Genomic DNA, 17,590 nt, shown 5'->3' on the forward strand with positions numbered 1-17,590 from the left:
CTCCATATCAGCAATACGGCTTTCACTTTCTTATCATTCGTGTGTTCACTGGAGTAGCACTTTTCATTTCCTTTGCATTCACAACTTGGTTATCTGGTACGAGAGGCCCAGCTTTCAGCCTATCTCAGCTTTCAGCATGCCTTTCTCACTAAGCTTAATCATTTCTAGCTTTTGATTTAAAGTGAGAAACATGCGTCTCTTCCTTTTACTTCAGTACTTAAATTCCATTGTAGGGTTATTAGTTGGCTTCATTTTAATATTCTTGGTCTCAAAGAATAGTGAGGCCCGAGGAGAAGGAGAGAGATGGGGAAATGGGTAGTTTGTGGAACAGTCAGAATAATACATATAACATTTATTGATTAAGTTATGCCGTCTTATGATTTGTGGCATGGTTTGTGGCTCTCCAAATTATAACAGTAATATTAAAGATCACTGATCACCGATCACCATAACAAATGTAATGGTGATAAAATTAAAAAGTTTGAAATATTGCGAGAATTACCAAATTGTGGCAGAGACATGAAATGAGCAGACACTGTGACATCCATAGTCTAGGGTGCAGACAGACTGGCTTCATGCAAGGTTGCTACAAACTTCAATTTGTAAAAAAAAAAAAAAAAAAAAAAAAAAAAAATGCATAATCTGTGAAGTGCAATAAAGCAAAACTTAATAAAAGGAGGTATGCCTGTATTGGTTGGACAGTAGTTGTTATGCACAGCAGTGTTTTAAGGATAATTTGAGATTATTCCTCCTCATTTCTGCAAAGTATTCCCATATATGTGATTTCAGTAAATTCCCACGACGCTGTGAGATAGGTAAAGAAGTCATTATTATCTTTATTCTTCAAAGAAAAAAGCCAGTACAGAAAGGTTAAGTGACTGCCCCAAGGTCACACAGCCAGTTTGTGTCATAACATAGATTAAAATGTTCAGGTTTTCCCTACATATATGGGGCTGTGGGATAAATAATAAAAGTATTTGGAGACTTTGATTCATTTCAGTGTTTGATATCAATGAACCACCAATGGACCATATGGGAACACAATTTCATAATTCCAGAAAGAACTAGTACGTTACAGTTTGTTTTGACACATTAAGATTGCGGATACCAGAGAAGGGGGAAGAAAGTTCGCAGATTTTATGACATCTCCCATTAATGACGAGGAGGACTCCTCCATAGGTCTATTTATTTGGCAAATTGCAGATATGCGGCCCTTTCCCAAATGATCTGAACATATTTTAGGGATCTGAGTTTTCATCTGATGAAAGCCAAGTGAGATTGTTATAATTGTTCCAAAAAATTGAATCTACCTTATCTGCTATTCCAACATGATATCAAGTTTATGATAACAATTATTCCAAAGCTCATTAAGAAAAAAAAAATCCATCACTGTCTATTTTGTTTTCTTGTAGTGGCTCCTTATGTTCAAGGTAGAGCAAAATACATCAACATTTATATGGTACACCGTTGGTTTTAGTTGACTGCTTGCTATAGAAGGATTTGGGTCAAAGCCAATTTGCCATTCACAACCCAGGAGGATCTAGGGACCTTGCAACAAAGCTCTTTGCTTAACTGACACAAAATGATGTTCAAAGTTTTTACTTCTTTTCTGCTTTCGCCTATCAAATGTCAATGGTTGACTCTTCCAAGTAGCTTGGGGTTCAGACAGGTGAGAATGAAAACCTTGGAGACTCCTACACGTGCTTCAACTGAACCCAAACTAAGAACTAAACTTTATGGGTTTTTAAAAAATTATTATTTTAAAATCAGTAGCACATGCTTGTGGCAAAAACATTGAAACAATACCAAGAGAGTATAAGTTGAGCAGTGAATCTCCTTCCCAGATCAGTTTCCCATCTCCCAGTTCCTGGCCTTGAAGAAACCACTGTTACTGGTGCCTCAAGTATTCTCCGGAGATGATCTGTGCATATTCAGGTCCTGAGTTTGCAATGTCCCCTGGGCTGCCCAGAAAGGCTGAAAGTCAAGACTTTGGTGTCAGCGTTGACTTCTTAGATGATCAGGGTCTATAGTGCTTGTCTGAATTTGTGACAGCCTGCCTCAAACACACAAAAGTTTCACATTTAGAAGAATAGGCCATCATGTTAAAAACATTAATTCTGTTGTGAGGATTTGGAGGGATTCAGAGATCCCTACTTAAAGATATTTGGAAATATGTTCAGCAGCCCCAGGAGGTGGGGAAGAGGGAAAGCAGTAGAGTGAAGAATCCCTCAGCAAAGGCTTTCATTTAAGAGCAGAATCTCCAGAACTTTGTCTAATCTCAATAGTTTCACTTGGATTCTCGTTGAAGACTGCTTTTGGCCAGGGCTACTTCTGATAGGAGAAGTCAGAATCATTATTTAATAATTAAAGGAAGTATAGGTCCAGCTCCAGAATTTACTAGCTTTGTGGCCTTGGGCACAGAGTCTTTTCGATTATCTGTAAAATGAGGGGAATGGTACACATCTCCTAGAATGGGGATGTGGACTAGACGCAACAAACGTAGCTGTTGTTATCCTTTTTCAATGTCATCTGTGTTTGGGGAATCATTGAGGTGTATAAGTATATTTGTCCTGTCATTTGCTTGTCAATTGTGTATGAAATCATAAATATTAAAGTGTTTTGAAAGTATAAAAGGGCTAACTAAATGCAAAGTATTTTTATTTATCTGGGCTTTAATAAACTCGTAGTATCTTCTGATGTAAGGTTCTGGTTTTAAATCCTTATTAATATTATCATCCCTGAAAAGAAGGTCGTTTTGAGTTTTCTTCTTCCTTATCATCCACCCAGTATAACTTACACGTTCTCAACTCCACGTAGTTGCAGTAGAGACTGGGCGTCCCAAACCATGGCATGCTGAGCTCCTGCTCATGGGCAGCAGAGCAGTTAGGGGCTCTTCTGGTGCCACAGTTATTTGGATATGTCAGAATGTCCCATCTGATATATGATTCGCAGGTGAAAGACTTACATAACATTCTGTTTTCCCCTGCTCTGAGGAATCAAGCAATCATCTATTTGCTACTGTAACTTCAATGGTAACATAGTTCTGTATTTTTTTCCAGGCCTCTAACCCTGGGCAGTTTGAAAATGACAGTGATGCATTATGGCAGCGAGGACAAGTTCCAGAATCTGTTGTTTGTCATGGTCGAGTGGGAATCAATACAGATGCGCCGGATGAGGCCCTGGTCGTCTGTGGCAACATGAAAGTGATGGGGACAATTATGCATCCCTCTGACAGCAGGGCAAAGCACAATATCCAGGAGGTGAGCACAGGGCAGGCCTTGGGCGCCTCCGCTGACACCTGAGTCAGGTGTGCTGGGCACTCCTGGACTCTGACACACCTCGCACAGAGCGTCTCTATATGTCACCTGTTTATAGGGGATGAACACAATGCGTAACGGTTATGAATGTTGGAGCCGACAGGCATCTCTGCTGAAAGGGTAATGTAGCTCCTACCCAGGAGAATGGATTCACCTGCCAGGAGCAGTGGGCAGTGACAGCACAGCACTGGCTTCCCAAGCAGAAGTCTCTCAGCTATTTTCCATGGGCCGTTGCCTTTCCTTCCACACATTGTCAGCCATTGAAGCTTGCCTTTTCCTTTCTGTCTCCAAATGTCCATTTCCCTGTTCATCTGAGCACTGTCTCAGTCCAGTCCCTGCCTGTATTTCTACTAGACCCCCAGCCTCTTCCTCCCAGAGTCCCTGGGACCAGCCCTGCCAGCCATGGTCTTCCCCATTCATTGTCCTTCTCTGAGGAGCAGTTGGAGAAGCTCCTCTTCCCACCCCTAGCCTCCACCAAGGTCAATCCCCGTCGCCTGAGGCTCTAGACCAAGACCTCCTCCCTCTGTGGAAAGACAGTTACCTAGTGGAAGGCAGAAATCAGGCTCATGAATCAGGTGGTGCTTCTCCACTTTAGGCTCGCCCTGGGCGGAACAACCCCGCCCCAACCCAGTGCTTTTATCTGTAAGATGGAAACGGTGCCTCTCTGCTTGACCCCGCCAAGTCCTTTATTTGTTTTTACACATTGAGATAAGAAGAAGTGAATCACCATGGCAAGTTACAGCTGCTATGAAGACCTAAGAGATTAGGATTAAGATGCTAATCCCTTAGCCTGGCCACTCCAGGTTCTAGCTCTTCCATCCTTTAAGTCTGTTTCCCATTCACTGCTTCTATCACTTCTCCACCTTTGCACTCACACTGCTGCTCCTGTAAGCGTTTTTGAGGCTGTGGCGGAATTGTGTTTTTAACCTCCTTCCCTTATTCTTTTTTAGTGAATAGGAGACACAATCTGTAAATCATTGGCCATTCTTCCAGACCGCATTCCTTTCCCAGTGCAAATCTGCACTGGTGTTTCCAAACCGGCCAAGGAATGTCCTCCTTTGCTGAGTGCATTCCAAAGAATGGTTGTAATTGCAGACTTTTATACTGATTGCAAAGCTGTGGTTCATGTTCGAAGAGCTGTGACCTGCTAGCCGGATGGGAACTCTTAGGGCTAGAAAGTTCTCACGTATATTTCCCGATTCCAGTCCTAGATACTGTGCTTTTTTGACTTCTAGAGAGAGATAAACTGTCTGAGTTTCAGATCACACCAACTCAAACTTATTTTTGCAATTGTCTATACAATTCCCTACAGGTCTTATCTAAATGCAAATGGCAGATAACAAGCTGGGAAAGTCCTCCACAGCTCCTCTCGTCACTATTAGGCTTTCACAGTACACTTACCAGATGTCTTCGGGCGCTGCCCCTTGTCCGAAGAAAACATATTGTCTTAAAATAACAAGCTTCCCTAGAACTTCTCAAATCCCTTCCATGACACCTTCTTGTGTAAATAAAATGTCACCCCAATCCAGGCTCCAAATGTGGAATTTCTGTCTCCCCTGCCTGCTCACGGCAGCGTGATGGTGGAAGGAGGTTTAGTCCTGATTCGGGCAAGCGCTGGCCCAGGAACCTTGGCCCAGAGATGTCCTGTGCTTCTGTTTATTCTCCTGTGAGCAGGGAAGGCTCATGTTCAATTCACTTGTGTTAAGGGCTTCTTCTAAGCTCATATACGTGAAGCATTCTTTAGCGGGACAAATAGATATTATTACTTACTTGTATAAAATGCAAATTACATGTAATTCATTTATTAACTTATTTCATATTAATATATTTGTTTTTAATAGGTCTATCCACATGTATGAAATATAGATCTCTAGAAATCTTATCGTAGAGGCTGCTTTTAGGCAACAGACTTGAGCAATGGAATGTAGAAAGGGCTCACAGAGACCATGATGCTGAACACAGACAGACCGACCCATCAGGTGACCCACCTCAAAATATCCATAGGCCTTAAGTAACCAATGGGCTACTTACAACCAGGCATGGTTACCAGGAAAGGGAAAATTCCATATGTCCCCATGCCTCCTTGCCTTCCCCATCCAACTACAACCCCCATCCACCTACCTCACTGCAGACAGCCTCTCCCTCACTGCCTGCCCCTCCTCCTGTGGTATATTCACTAAACTTCTATCTCCTTTGTTCTGCGTTGGGTGAATTTTTTCATAGCCCGTGCTGCCAGCCTCCACCCAATCAAGGGGCCCCACATTTGGGGGCCCCCATCCAATGGGGAGAGACGCACTTACCAGTCCTGTTCACCATTACAGACAAAAGAGGCGATGATAATGCTGATGATGGGGCTGACAGATGTGTGAACTTTGTCTTCACCTCCTCCTGACTCAGTTTGCCCAACTTTTAAGAATAGCCATTCCTCCAAATGCTCTGGGAAGTGGGCCCTTGGTTGATCTGATTACAAGCATAGGACTTGAGGCAATTTCTCATTGTTAAAGGATGCATGATAACCAGAGCTGGCTTCCAGATGAGCTGTTGCAAAACATAGTGTCCAAACACATTGCCCAGTACTGTGATGATTGGGGGAGGGGGAAATAAATATAAGTTGCTTCCTTGCCCCGGCTCTGTGCATCTTCACTCAGGGCGATGGAGGTTGTTTTGTAGGTATTAAGCACATGAGCACTCTGCATAGAGAGTCCTGGTGGAGATCCCTGTGCTCATCTGGACACGTCTACAAGACACGGAGAAGATAAAGCAGATGTGACCGAAGCCCGTGCCCTGGACCCACTGGGAAAATGAGGTCGGCCTTAATGAGGAGCAGCCTAACATATCCCAACATTGTGTTTACTGATGTGACTACAGACTGCAGAAGGAAATGCAGCTCTTTCAATGGAAACAGCAAAATTAGGGTGGAGATGATATGCTGGAAAACAGAAGAGCGTGAAGATCATCAAGGCCAATGCAAAAAAAGTGAGGAAGCTGAAAGTTGAACGCATCAATGCAATTTTATGATGAAGGCTGAAAACAAGGTTACAAGAGATTCCAAAATAAAAACCAGGAACGAAATCAGTTAAGATGAAAGTCTCCAAGGGCCAGGAGCCAGATGCAGAAGTTCCTCAACTTGGGGTGAGCCAGTGTTACTCAAGCTGCTCCTGATGCGAGACTAATAGTCTAGGCTGTGGCCAGATGGTGGATAACAGGATCTCCCTCCCTGGACAAACTGTGGAGTCCCACAGACAAGAATGACTTTTCTGTGGTGTAGTTCTGGGGTTAATGATAGAGAAGCCTTACAGACGTCACCCGCCACTGCAAACTGAGTGAGTCCCTTTGATCTGGGCAGCACAGGGGCTGGTCTGCATCGTCTCCCTCGCTGAGGAGTGCACCTCTGAGCCCACCGAGCTGGGAGTGGTGAAGAGATGGGCACAGCCCTAGGCAAGAATGCCATGGACTCCTACTGTTCTTACCCAAAGTCCAGCAGTTTTTCAAGAATAAATGCTTCTCAGATTGTAAAAAGAAAGAAAGAAAGAAAGAAAGAAAGAAAGAAAGAAAGAAAGAAAGAAAAATGATAGAGAAACCTTGGGCTTGAGGCAGCATGACCACGATGGCCATGTACATTCAGGGTCAAAACTTTCTGAAACTGCTGTGGGCAAGGTCACCTCAGACACCTGAATTCAGCTTCTAGCTTCTTACTCAACCCACGTGGATGAGCAAGGTGTGGTGTTAAGTGTTGGCCAGTGTTTGGCTCCTGGAGGAGGATTCTGAGAAGGCACAGCCCTTGCCTCGAGGGCTTTCCCTCGGTCAAGTGTACACAGAGGGAGTGTGCAGCATGGGCAGTTTATATTTAACTTTGGAAAGTACAGCCCCACATTAGAAACCAGAAGAGCATTGTCTTATAGAAACGTTGTTGCAGAAGGGGTTTAGATCCCCAAACCAACCCTGAAAATTTTCTTCAGCCAAAAATCTCTCTGAAGCACAATGGTAATAATACCATCAAACCCACAATATGCTTCGTCCAGCAATATGCCTTCGGGGGAAAATGCATTAAAGGATCCAGCTTAGTCACCAGGGGTCATGTTCCCTCTGGGTAGCCTGGACAGCCTCAGTGAGGACACAGCCTCCTCTGCTTCCTGTTGGCAGCAAAGGTCACCCATGAGGGCTCGTGCAGGAACCACGGGGATGATGAAAAGTAGGCAAAGCAGCCACAGGATTCCCAAGGGTGCAGGGAATGGGGAACTGGGTGGGGCCTGGCTAGTGCAAGGCCATGCCATGCTGGCTTCTGATTGACAGGGATTGTTCTGCTGTTTCACTACCTTCATTCTTTCATGGCTTTTTCTTTCATTGAAGGTTTGGGGTGTCTATAACATGTGAGCCACTCTGCTGGGCACTCCAGAGGTCCTGAGATCAACTAGATGTGAGACTTGCCCTCAAAAATAGAACTTTAAAAAAAAAAAATCTAAACTCTGAGTAAGAAATATTCATTGCATCTCCAATGCCTAGGATAGCACCTGGCACACAGTAGCTGTTCATTAAATATTTGCTGAATATAGGAGCTCACAGTGATAGCTGTGTGCACAGGGCAATGTGAGATTGTGACTGCCCCTCCCTAGCATGGCCTGCAAGGCCCTCCCTGCTCTGGCCTTAATCTTTACAGTCTAGTAATGCCAAACTCCACCCTGGTTGGGCAGACATTCAGGGAACTTACTCCCTTGGCACTTTACTCATGGTGTTCTTTCGGTCTAGCATTGGGTCTTGGCCTCACCCTTTCTGTCCCTTCTTTCTACCCTGCATCTTTCCCTGACTAACTCCTTTCTTAAATTTATTCGTATGAGGTTTATTTATTAAGTTATTAATTTATTTAAGAAATGTTAGTTGAGTGTCAACTACATGCAAGGAATTGTACTAGAAACTGGTGATTTGGTGGTGAGCAGAAAACCATGGCCATAGATTTGTCCTCATCCTCAGGGGGTATATATCCTATAGGGAAGACAGATAATGAAGGTGACACAACTTTGGTGATAACCGTGATAAGCACTATGAAGAAAAACAACAGCTCCCATTGGCACACAAGGCAAAGGGACCCTTCCTGGTGTTGGAAATCAAGAAATGCTTCCCTGGTGAAGGGATGTTTAAGTTGGGGGAGAAGGTAGGAGTGGGAAGGAAGAGCTTTCAAGGCTGGGAAATGCCCTGAGCCAAAGGCCTGAAGCGAAAGGAGCAGAACTTATTTGAAGATCGAAATAAGCCAAGATCTCAGTGGGGTTTTGCCATCTCTAGGAAGTCTTTCTTTATGCTCCCCTAGGAATATTTTGGGGTCCTCCTTGGAGCTGCCAAATTCTCGATCCATAGTTCCATTTTCATCCTGCATTTCTCACATTTTCATTTATGATGGGTCTGCCTGTCTAGTCCACAGACATTTAGAAAAAAAATTTTTAATGTTTATTTTCGAGAGAGAGAGAGGCAGAGTGGTGTGAGGTGGGGGGTGGGGGGGATGGTGCAGAGAGAGGAGGAGACACAGAATCCAAAGCAGGCTCCAGGCTCTGAGCTGTCAGCACAGAGCCTGATACGAGGCTCAAACCTACAAACTGTGAGATCATGACCTGAGCTGAACTCAGTGGCTTAACCGACTGAGCCACCCAGGTGCCCCACAAACATTTTTTAAAAATTTCATTTAATAGGTCTAAATTTTAGGAAACTTGGAATGTGTAATCCCAGAGAAACAGTATGCTACAAAGTCAAGACAATTAGAAAACTTATTTATTCATTTTCATTTTGTTTTAAAGTTTTTCTTAATTTTTATTTTGCTTATTTATATTTTATTTGAATATAATTAACACACAACATTACATTAGTTTCAGGTGTACAGCACAGTGATTCAACAATTCTGTGTGTTATGCTATTATCATCACAAGTATAGTTGCCATAAATGGCTATTACAACCCCAGTGACTATATTCCCTGTGCTGTACCTTTTATTCCCATGACTTTTTCATTCCATAACTAGAAGCCTGTATCTTTTTTTAAAATTTTTCTTTTAGCATTTATTCATTTTTGAGAGATAGAGTTTGAGTGGGGGGGGAGGGTCAGAGAGACAGAATGAGCCACAGAATTCAAAGCAGGCTCCAGGCTCTGAGCTGTCAGCACAGAGCCTGACCCGGGGCTCGAACTCACAGACCGTGAGATCATGACCTGAGCCAAAGTCGGATGCTTAACCCACTGAGCCACCCAGGCGCCCCTGGAAGCTTGTATCTTCCACTTTCCTTCACCCATTTTGCCTATCCCCACCGTCCCTGTGGCAACCATCAGTTTGTTCTCTATACCTGCTTTTTGCTTGTTTATTCATTTGTTTTGTTTTTAATTGTGTTTGTATTTAATTCCACAAGTAAGTAAAACCATATGGTATTTGTCTTTGTCTGACTTATTTCACTTAGTATAATACCCTTGAAGTCCATCCATGTTGTCTCAAATAGCAAGACCTCACAATGTTTTAATGGCTGAGTAATAGTCCATTGTATGAATATACTACATTTTCTTTACCCATTCATCTAAGATTGGACAGTTGGGTTGCTTCCATATCTTGGCTATTGTGAATAATGCTACAGCAAACACAGGGTGCATATATCCTTTTGAATGAATGTTTTCACTTTCTTTGGGTTCTCCTCAGTGGAATTACTGGATCATATGGTATTTCTACTGTTAACTTTTTGAGGAACTTCCATACTGTTTTCCACAATGGCTGTACCGTTTTAATTCCCACCAACAGTGCACAATGACTGTACCAATTCACATTCCCAAAAACACTGTACCAATTTACATTCCCACCAATAATACATTTTTCTCCACATTTTGGCCAACACTTGCTATTTCTTGTCTTTTTGATTCTAGCCATTCTGGCAGGTATAAAGTGATATCTTACTGTGGTTTTGCTTTGCATTTCCGTGATGATTAGTGACACTGAGCATCTTTTCCTGTGTCTGTTGCCTCTCTGGATGTCTTCTTTGGAAAAATGTGTATTCAGGTTGACTGCCCATTTTTAATCAGATTATTTGTTTTTTTTGTATAACTTCTTTATATATTTTGGATATTAATCCCTTATCAAATATATCATTTGCAAATATCTTCTCCCATTTAGTAGGTTGCCTTTTTGTTTTGTTGATGGTTTCCTTCACTGTGCAAACGCTTTTTATTTTGATGTAATCCCAATAGTTTATTTTTGCTCTTGTTTCCCTTGCCTTAGGAGACATAAAATGTTGCTGTGGCTGATGTCAGGGAAATTACCTGTGTTCTCTTCTACGAGTTTTATGGTTTCAGGTTGCACAATTAGTTGACCACAAACTTTTAAAAAGCAATCACTTTTTAAAGTCCCAGCACTTAGTGTAGTGCATGGTATGTTGAAGGTGACTGTTAAATGTTAGTTGAATAATACAGTGAATAAATGAATTGAACCAGGCTTTTGATGACAGCAAGTATCAAAATAACAGTGAGCTCAAAATTATACTTCCCAAGAAGTACCTGAAATAGAGTTTGCACAGTTAGCCAGGTAAGTGTCAAGCCACAATTTTTCACAATCAGCCAAACTAGTGAAGGACAGGGAACTTTTAATGATATCGGAGGAGCTTTCCAACTCACCCAACAGAGTGGGTCAAGGGAGGAGTTGAAGGCCATTTCAGGGTGTTCATAAAACAAGAACAACAAAGCAATTTTGGTTACTCTAATACATGGATGAATGTCAAGGCAGTATAATTTTAATTGCCAAGAGACCACTGGTTTTGTAATCATTATATCCTAAAAGAAAATTATAGCCTAAGAGAAAATCCTAAAAGAAAAAGGGTGGGGTGCCTGGGTGGCTCAGTCGGTTAAGCCTCTGACTTCGGCTCATGTCATGATCTCGCTGTTTGTGAGTTTGAGCCCTGGGTCAGGCTCGGTGCTGATAGCTTGGGGACTGGAGCCTGCTTCAGATTCTGTGTCTCCCTCTCTCTGTTCCTCCCCCACTCACACTCTGTCTCTCTCTCAAAAATAAATGAAGATTTAAAAAAAATTTAAAAAAAAGAAAAGAAAAGAAAAAGAGCTACCAGCATTTTACTTATAGAATAAGGTCATTATAAAAATTGATTCTACTATTACCATGAATACATTAAAAAAAAACTCAAAAGGAAATCCTTTGAATGAAACATGTTTAGCTTTAGGAAAAACTCACTCTATTGTGTATTACTATCATTTTGCTGGGACCCAGTGACATTATTTTGAGGAACTGGCAGTGGAAGTTGGGAATACCTTCAATAACCTGTAAAAGAAGTGAGCTCAGAGAAGCACACCATCACTGACCAGAGTGGTTTCGGGGAGAAGCCGTCTGTAGGAGAGGAAAGTCTGGATCTTGGAAGGTCCAGCAGGTGAACAATACAGCCTTGCAACCTGCCACTTGAGGAAATTTTCTCCAGTGAAATGTCCAAAAGCAAATCAATGATATAGTAGTTATATCCATTCCTCAAAGGTTGTTACTTGAACTAAGCATTTTCAGTTTGTAAATACAAGGTTGGCCTATATTTATTTGGTGTTTATACTGTATGTCCATTTGGAAATGATCCCTTGCAATCCTGAGTGGCAATTTTTTCTCTCTAACGTGATCAGTCTCCATTCTCAGAAGGAGAGTTCACCCCTCAAAGGAGAGAAAAAATGCAAGAGTAGTGAATGGGGGAGCTTTCACCCTGTAATTTAGACATAAAAACTCTGTCTCAGTTTGTCAGTGGATGGAAGTCATTGATATGGACCTTGAAGCTTTAGTTTCTCTGAGGAGAAAAACATAAACTTTCCTTAAAATAGTTCGGACAAGAGGAAAGAACCCTGCTGTCAACATTCCTAATTTCTCTGGGTCTCTTTGGGCATTGATTTGAATGGGAAATATCTAAATGGGTGAAATCCGCTCTTCTTTAATTAAATTAGGTTGACACAAATGAGCAGCTGAGACGAATAGCCCAAATGAGGATTGTTGAATACGACTACAAACCAGAGTTTGCATCTTCAATGGGAATAAACACTGCCCATCAAACAGGTATGCACACAAATTCCCTTTTTAATTTTGTGTTGTCAACTCTTAAAAGTTCAATTCCCTCTTTATGTGGAGATTGTGTGCTATGGCATTGATTTCCTCTGTGAAATCCGTAATCACTAGAACAGGAAAGGTGAGAGAAATTTCTGTGTCATCTTGACTCAACACCCCCATCCTTACTCCTACACTCCAAGGTACTGGCAGAATATTTTGAATACATTGTTTCTTTTCACTGGAATCATCTTGCTCAGAGCTGGGGGGCAGATCACAGCTCCAGCTGTAAAAGGCAGACCCGGGAGAGGGAGAGGTGTGGAATAGGTCAGTCTAGGTCAGAGAAGGGGCAGAGTGGTGTTTGTACTCCGATCCAGGAATCCTAGAGAAAGAGGGACCATTTAGGTGGCAAATCCTCCTGTAAGAAAAGAAAGGAAATCAAGCTAACGCCCCACCCTTACTTCTATATACAGGGATTTGAAGGTATTTACTCCCTCCTTCCAAAATCCGGCCCAGAGTCTCAAGGAAAAGTCAAGAAAATGACACCCCTGCTTTTAATCCTATGGTGGTTATGGGCTCAAAATTCCTTCTTTGCTTCAAATGTATCCTAGATCAAAGCGAAAGCTGTGAGGGGATAAGCATGTATTTGCAAAGATGTCCTGGAGGGGGCTGTCAGCCTTCCATTTTGATGTAGGCTAGGGAGGATGTTCTCCAGAAAGGTCTTTTCCTCACTAAACCTGTTGGGAGCGTTTGTGTCTAGGAATGATCGCCCAGGAGGTACGAGAGATCCTGCCCAGAGCTGTAAAAGAGGTCGGTAATGTCACCTGTGAAAATGGGGAGACGCTGGAGAACTTCCTCATGGTCGATAAGGTAACCACTGAGTAGATCTGCCATTGGAGCTATGACCCCATGGTGAACCCCTTTCTGTGGTACCACATGCACTGAAACTTCCAACCAGGAAACGAGACAGTAAAAAGAAAGCCTCACTCAGCTATGGAGTAATTGGTATCAGTTATGCTAAGCTGTTCAGAGGTACCAAAAAGAAGCTCCGTAAGGCAAAAAAGAAAAAGGAATATGTAACAGTGACAGTAGAGTGGAGCAGGTCTTAACTGTCGGAGAAAAACTGGCCTGGGGAAAGTCCACTTAACAGGAGCACAACTAAAATGTGACCCAATGTCATGTGAAATAGTGACAGCAAGATTTGATCAGCCTTGTCTTAGAAAATGGAACTCAAACTTGAGGAAGTGTAATTTATCTCATCTAATATACTTTACGTTGTCATTAGGATCAAATAATTAAATTCTTAGCCTGATTAAAGGCTGAATGGAGTGTTGATTTTTCTTTTCAAGCATAGTTTTTCAACAAAGTTGTATGTTCCATTTTCATAACACATAAAGTGGGTCAGTCTTAAAAAGATATTCATGAGCCTCATCGTTTTTTCCCAAGGGCCCATCTGAATTCTTTGATATTCAAATCATTCTCTTTTGAAGGAATGTCCCCATCTTGTAGATGAGCTCCCCTTCTCTTGGTAAGGGGTCTAAGGCTGTCATTCCTTTGCTTGCCATTGCTCTGTGTGTGTGTGTGTGTGTGTGTGTGTGTGTGTATGTATGTGGCTTGAGTGGTTCTCCAAGCTCAGGTTTATGAATTCTGTGAAATCCTGCATTTTTTGCAAGGTTGGCAAATTCACCCTGCTGCTGACATGCTGTACATTGCACTGTTATATTTGATGCTGGAGGGAAAACTGATTGACATGGGGATGTTATAGTTGTAGGGAGAGATGTCTGAGTTGAGACTAATTTGTAATCTGTCAGTTCACGGGGGCAGTGCTTCTCGAACTTCAAAGTGTACGTGAATCAGTGAAGGAACTTAAAAAATACGGACTCTGATTCAGCAATAATGGGGTGAGACCCAAGATCCTACATCTCTAAACAGCCTCTAGGTGATGCCAATTTTTCCACCCTCTGTGGTCAGCAAGCCACACTTGGAGTAGCAAGGTGGATAGATGGTGCCTTTCCATGCTGGGTCCTTCCTCGGTCTTCTCCCTACAAGTGCTTGGACAACAAATACTTAGATAATGGGCTTGGATGGCCTGCTCTGCCCCAAGACTGCAAGGACAGAGGGGCAGAGGTCGAGTTACTTACTCCTGCTTCCCAGACCCATCTCGAATAGAAGCAGCTCTTGGGTCATGCCCTCAGACCTGGGCTACCCTTCAGAGGTTTATCATGAGAAATCTATTTTTAATAATAAAGTACTGAAGTTTCCCAATTATTTACTTAAAATATAAGATAAGGGTGGGGTACCTGGGTGGCTCAGTCGGTTATGTGTTCAACTTTGGCTCAGGTCATGGTCTCGCGGTTCATAGCCCTGCGTTGGGCTCTGTGCTGACAGCTTGAAGCCTGGAGCCTGCTTCGCATTCTGTCTCTCTCTCTCTCTCTTTGTCCCTCCCCTGCTTGCACTCTGTCTCTTTCTCTCTCAAAAATAAACAGTAATATATATATATATATATATATATATATATCATATATCATATATCATACCTATATGATAAGGGATATTCTGAGGGATTCATGTAATAAGGTCATCCTCACTGTCTTGCATTTCTAGAAGCTTCCTGGGTGAGATAAAGTTTGTAGGCACAGCCATCAAGCTCAGGGTGCAGCCTTGGGAATGTGTCATTAGGCTACCAAGGTAGGGCTCTTGGGGTTACTCATTTGGTAGCAGCCATATCTCTTTTGGCTGTGGTCCTTTGATGGAACACCCAGGGAAGAGATTTCTGTGTTTTCTGTGTAGGTAACATCCGTCCAGGGCCTTATGATTGTCACTCTTCAGGAAAATCGTTAGTTCTCCCCTGGCCCCGTGTCTTCCCATTCCCAGTTGAGTTGAATGAGGATAGTCAGGATTATTAGCAACAGCAGTTCCAAGGGCTACCCACTCCCTCAGTCCCCCACAGAGGCTACAACCCAAATTCATTCCTAAGAAGGCAAGCCTAGAGCCCTGGGAAAGTAAGGGTTGGTATTCCTATTGCAGGCAGCCAGGCTCATTTGTCATTTGAGAAGCAATCCATGCCAAGGCAGCATTCAGTTTATAAGTAAATCAAACTGACAGGAGTCCAGAATGGACAGGTTGTGATTCTCTGAGTAATAGGATCTTGTAGTGATTCAGTCTATGAGGACATCACCAAGACCACCCTCGTTTACAGAATCTGTAACACTAAGAGCAGGTGAACACCTCCATGCTCTGAAACCTGGCCTTCCACCTTGGTTCACTTCTGAGGATAGATTTCAATTGCTGGTTTAATCCTCAACACTGTGAAATATCCCTCCACTACATTATAAATACTTCACAGAATATCTCCTTTATTCTTTCTTATTAAGAACATGGGTAATGTGACTCCTATTGCCCCATGCTGTTTGTTAATTGTACAATGGACAAGATATACAGGGAGCCTCTTGGTTTCCTGGCCTCCTACCCATTTGTGTGGGTGCCATGTTGGCCTTGGTTGCCATATCCAGGACTGCTTGTTTTAAGGAACTTCTCTAGGATTTCCTGGGCTTTGTGTACCATAGTAATAGGTCAGGTTCAGTTACAGTTTCTCCCTCTACACTCTATTTCTCTTCCACTGAATGTCCCATTTTTATTTTTTTATTTTAATTTAGTTATTCTTAAATGTTTATTTTGAGAACAAGCATGAGTGGGGGAAGGCCAGAGGCAGAGGGAGAGAGAAAATCCCAAGCAGGCTCTGGGCTGACAGTGCAGAGCCTGACATGGGTCTCGGTCCCACAAACCATGAGATCATGACCTGAGCCAAAATCAAGAGTTGAACGCTTAATCGACTGGTCCACTTAGGCGCCCCTGAATGTCCCTTTTTAATAAAGAAATTTTTGTTGAAGCTGAAGTGCAAACTAGAAATGCACATGAAAATGTTGAAATGTTGCTCTCCGTGACTGCGCTATATTTTCCATATGCACGTTTTGCAACGTTATGCCCAAGTAAGAAACAGAAATGGCTAGATCTTTACAGACTGCCCATGTAACCAACCAGAGCTGGAGATTAGTGCTGTCGGTCAAAGTTGGTATAAGTCACCTTTGTCTCTCAGGACAGATGACTGTGCATGATGAACTTCTCTTACCTGGGATAATTTGCTTCTTCTTACAAAATCCTCATGGTTCGTGTACCCCAGTGAAAGCTCAGTGATGGGAGGGGGCTGGTCCTGAGAGCCAGGAGCCATGGCAGGTGACCACCGCAGTCTAACCCTGCATTAGACCGTGAGGGCTTTGCTGTTTGGCTTACTCATCTGTCTCTTCGCTTGGCAACTTTATTGATTTCTGTGATTATTTAGGACCAGATGGCTACATTTCTTGAGCAGTATTATTAGGTGTGTTTGGTGTAAGAAAAATGTGCTCAATAAATGTAAGAGTGGCCTGAAGTGAATTTACAACTAAGCTTCTATAAAGATGAGGTTCACTCTGCGAATAACTAGGCCTTGAGTAATGTGTGTGTGTGTGTGTGTGTGTGTGTGTGTGCGCGTGTGTGTGTGTGTGTGTGTGTGTGTGTATGTTACAATAGCATGATATAAGCCACCCTACTATGCCTTAATATGTAGTTACTTTTCATTGGTTCTCTTTTCCTTCAACTGTAATGTGGCAGGAACTGTCTGTTTGAGTCATGCAAAGCTCAGTAAGACAGGGTTCCTATCTTCAAGCAGCTAAGCGGGGTGTCTAAGCGGGGTGATGAGATAGGACATAAGAATAGAACTCTGAATGACAGTGTGACAAGTACTGTGGGATGCTCAGTGCTCCTGTCTGTGGACACTAGGCAGGGGTTCACAGATGAGAAGGAAGCGGGGGACTGAGAGACAAGTGACAGAAGACAGTGGTGGACCTTGGGGTCCAAAGGTGTGACTGAGGGTGGAGCATCACAGATAGCCTTTCAAAGTTTCCTTTTTCTCATGCACAGTATTTGATTAGACACCAAGTGCTGCTGTTCTAACTTTGGTGACATATCTTGTCTATTATTTCCCTCTTTATTCTCTTTATGTTTCTCACTTTTCTCCCTAAAACAAAAACAAAACTAAGCACCTCTAATCATACGATCTCCCTTTCCCACTTTGGCTCTTCACTGGTTTATTGCTAACCCTCCACAATCTGGATGGAATCTTCTATTTCTAACTCATTTCCTAACACTCACACCCACTCCCCCCAACCCCAAAACACCTTCATAATACCATGTCTCTGCAC

General features: G+C 42.7%; 1 protein-coding gene across 1 annotated transcript in view; it reads left to right on the forward strand.

Moving 5' to 3' along the window:
• MYRFL (myelin regulatory factor like) overlaps positions 1–17,590 on the forward strand; it is a 131,778-nt gene that overhangs the window by 78,802 nt on the left and 35,386 nt on the right. The window contains exons 11-13 of the mRNA XM_047066388.1: positions 3,060–3,260; positions 12,257–12,365; positions 13,114–13,223. Coding sequence (XP_046922344.1) covers positions 3,060–3,260; positions 12,257–12,365; positions 13,114–13,223 — 420 coding nt within the window. The remainder of the gene's footprint in view (positions 1–3,059; positions 3,261–12,256; positions 12,366–13,113; positions 13,224–17,590) is intronic.

The sequence above is a fragment of the Lynx rufus genome, unplaced genomic scaffold (genome assembly GCF_022079265.1).
Source record: "Lynx rufus isolate CCGP_SWC_20201006 ecotype Redwood Valley unplaced genomic scaffold, mLynRuf1.p SCAF_7, whole genome shotgun sequence".
Lineage (NCBI taxonomy): Eukaryota > Metazoa > Chordata > Mammalia > Carnivora > Felidae > Lynx > Lynx rufus.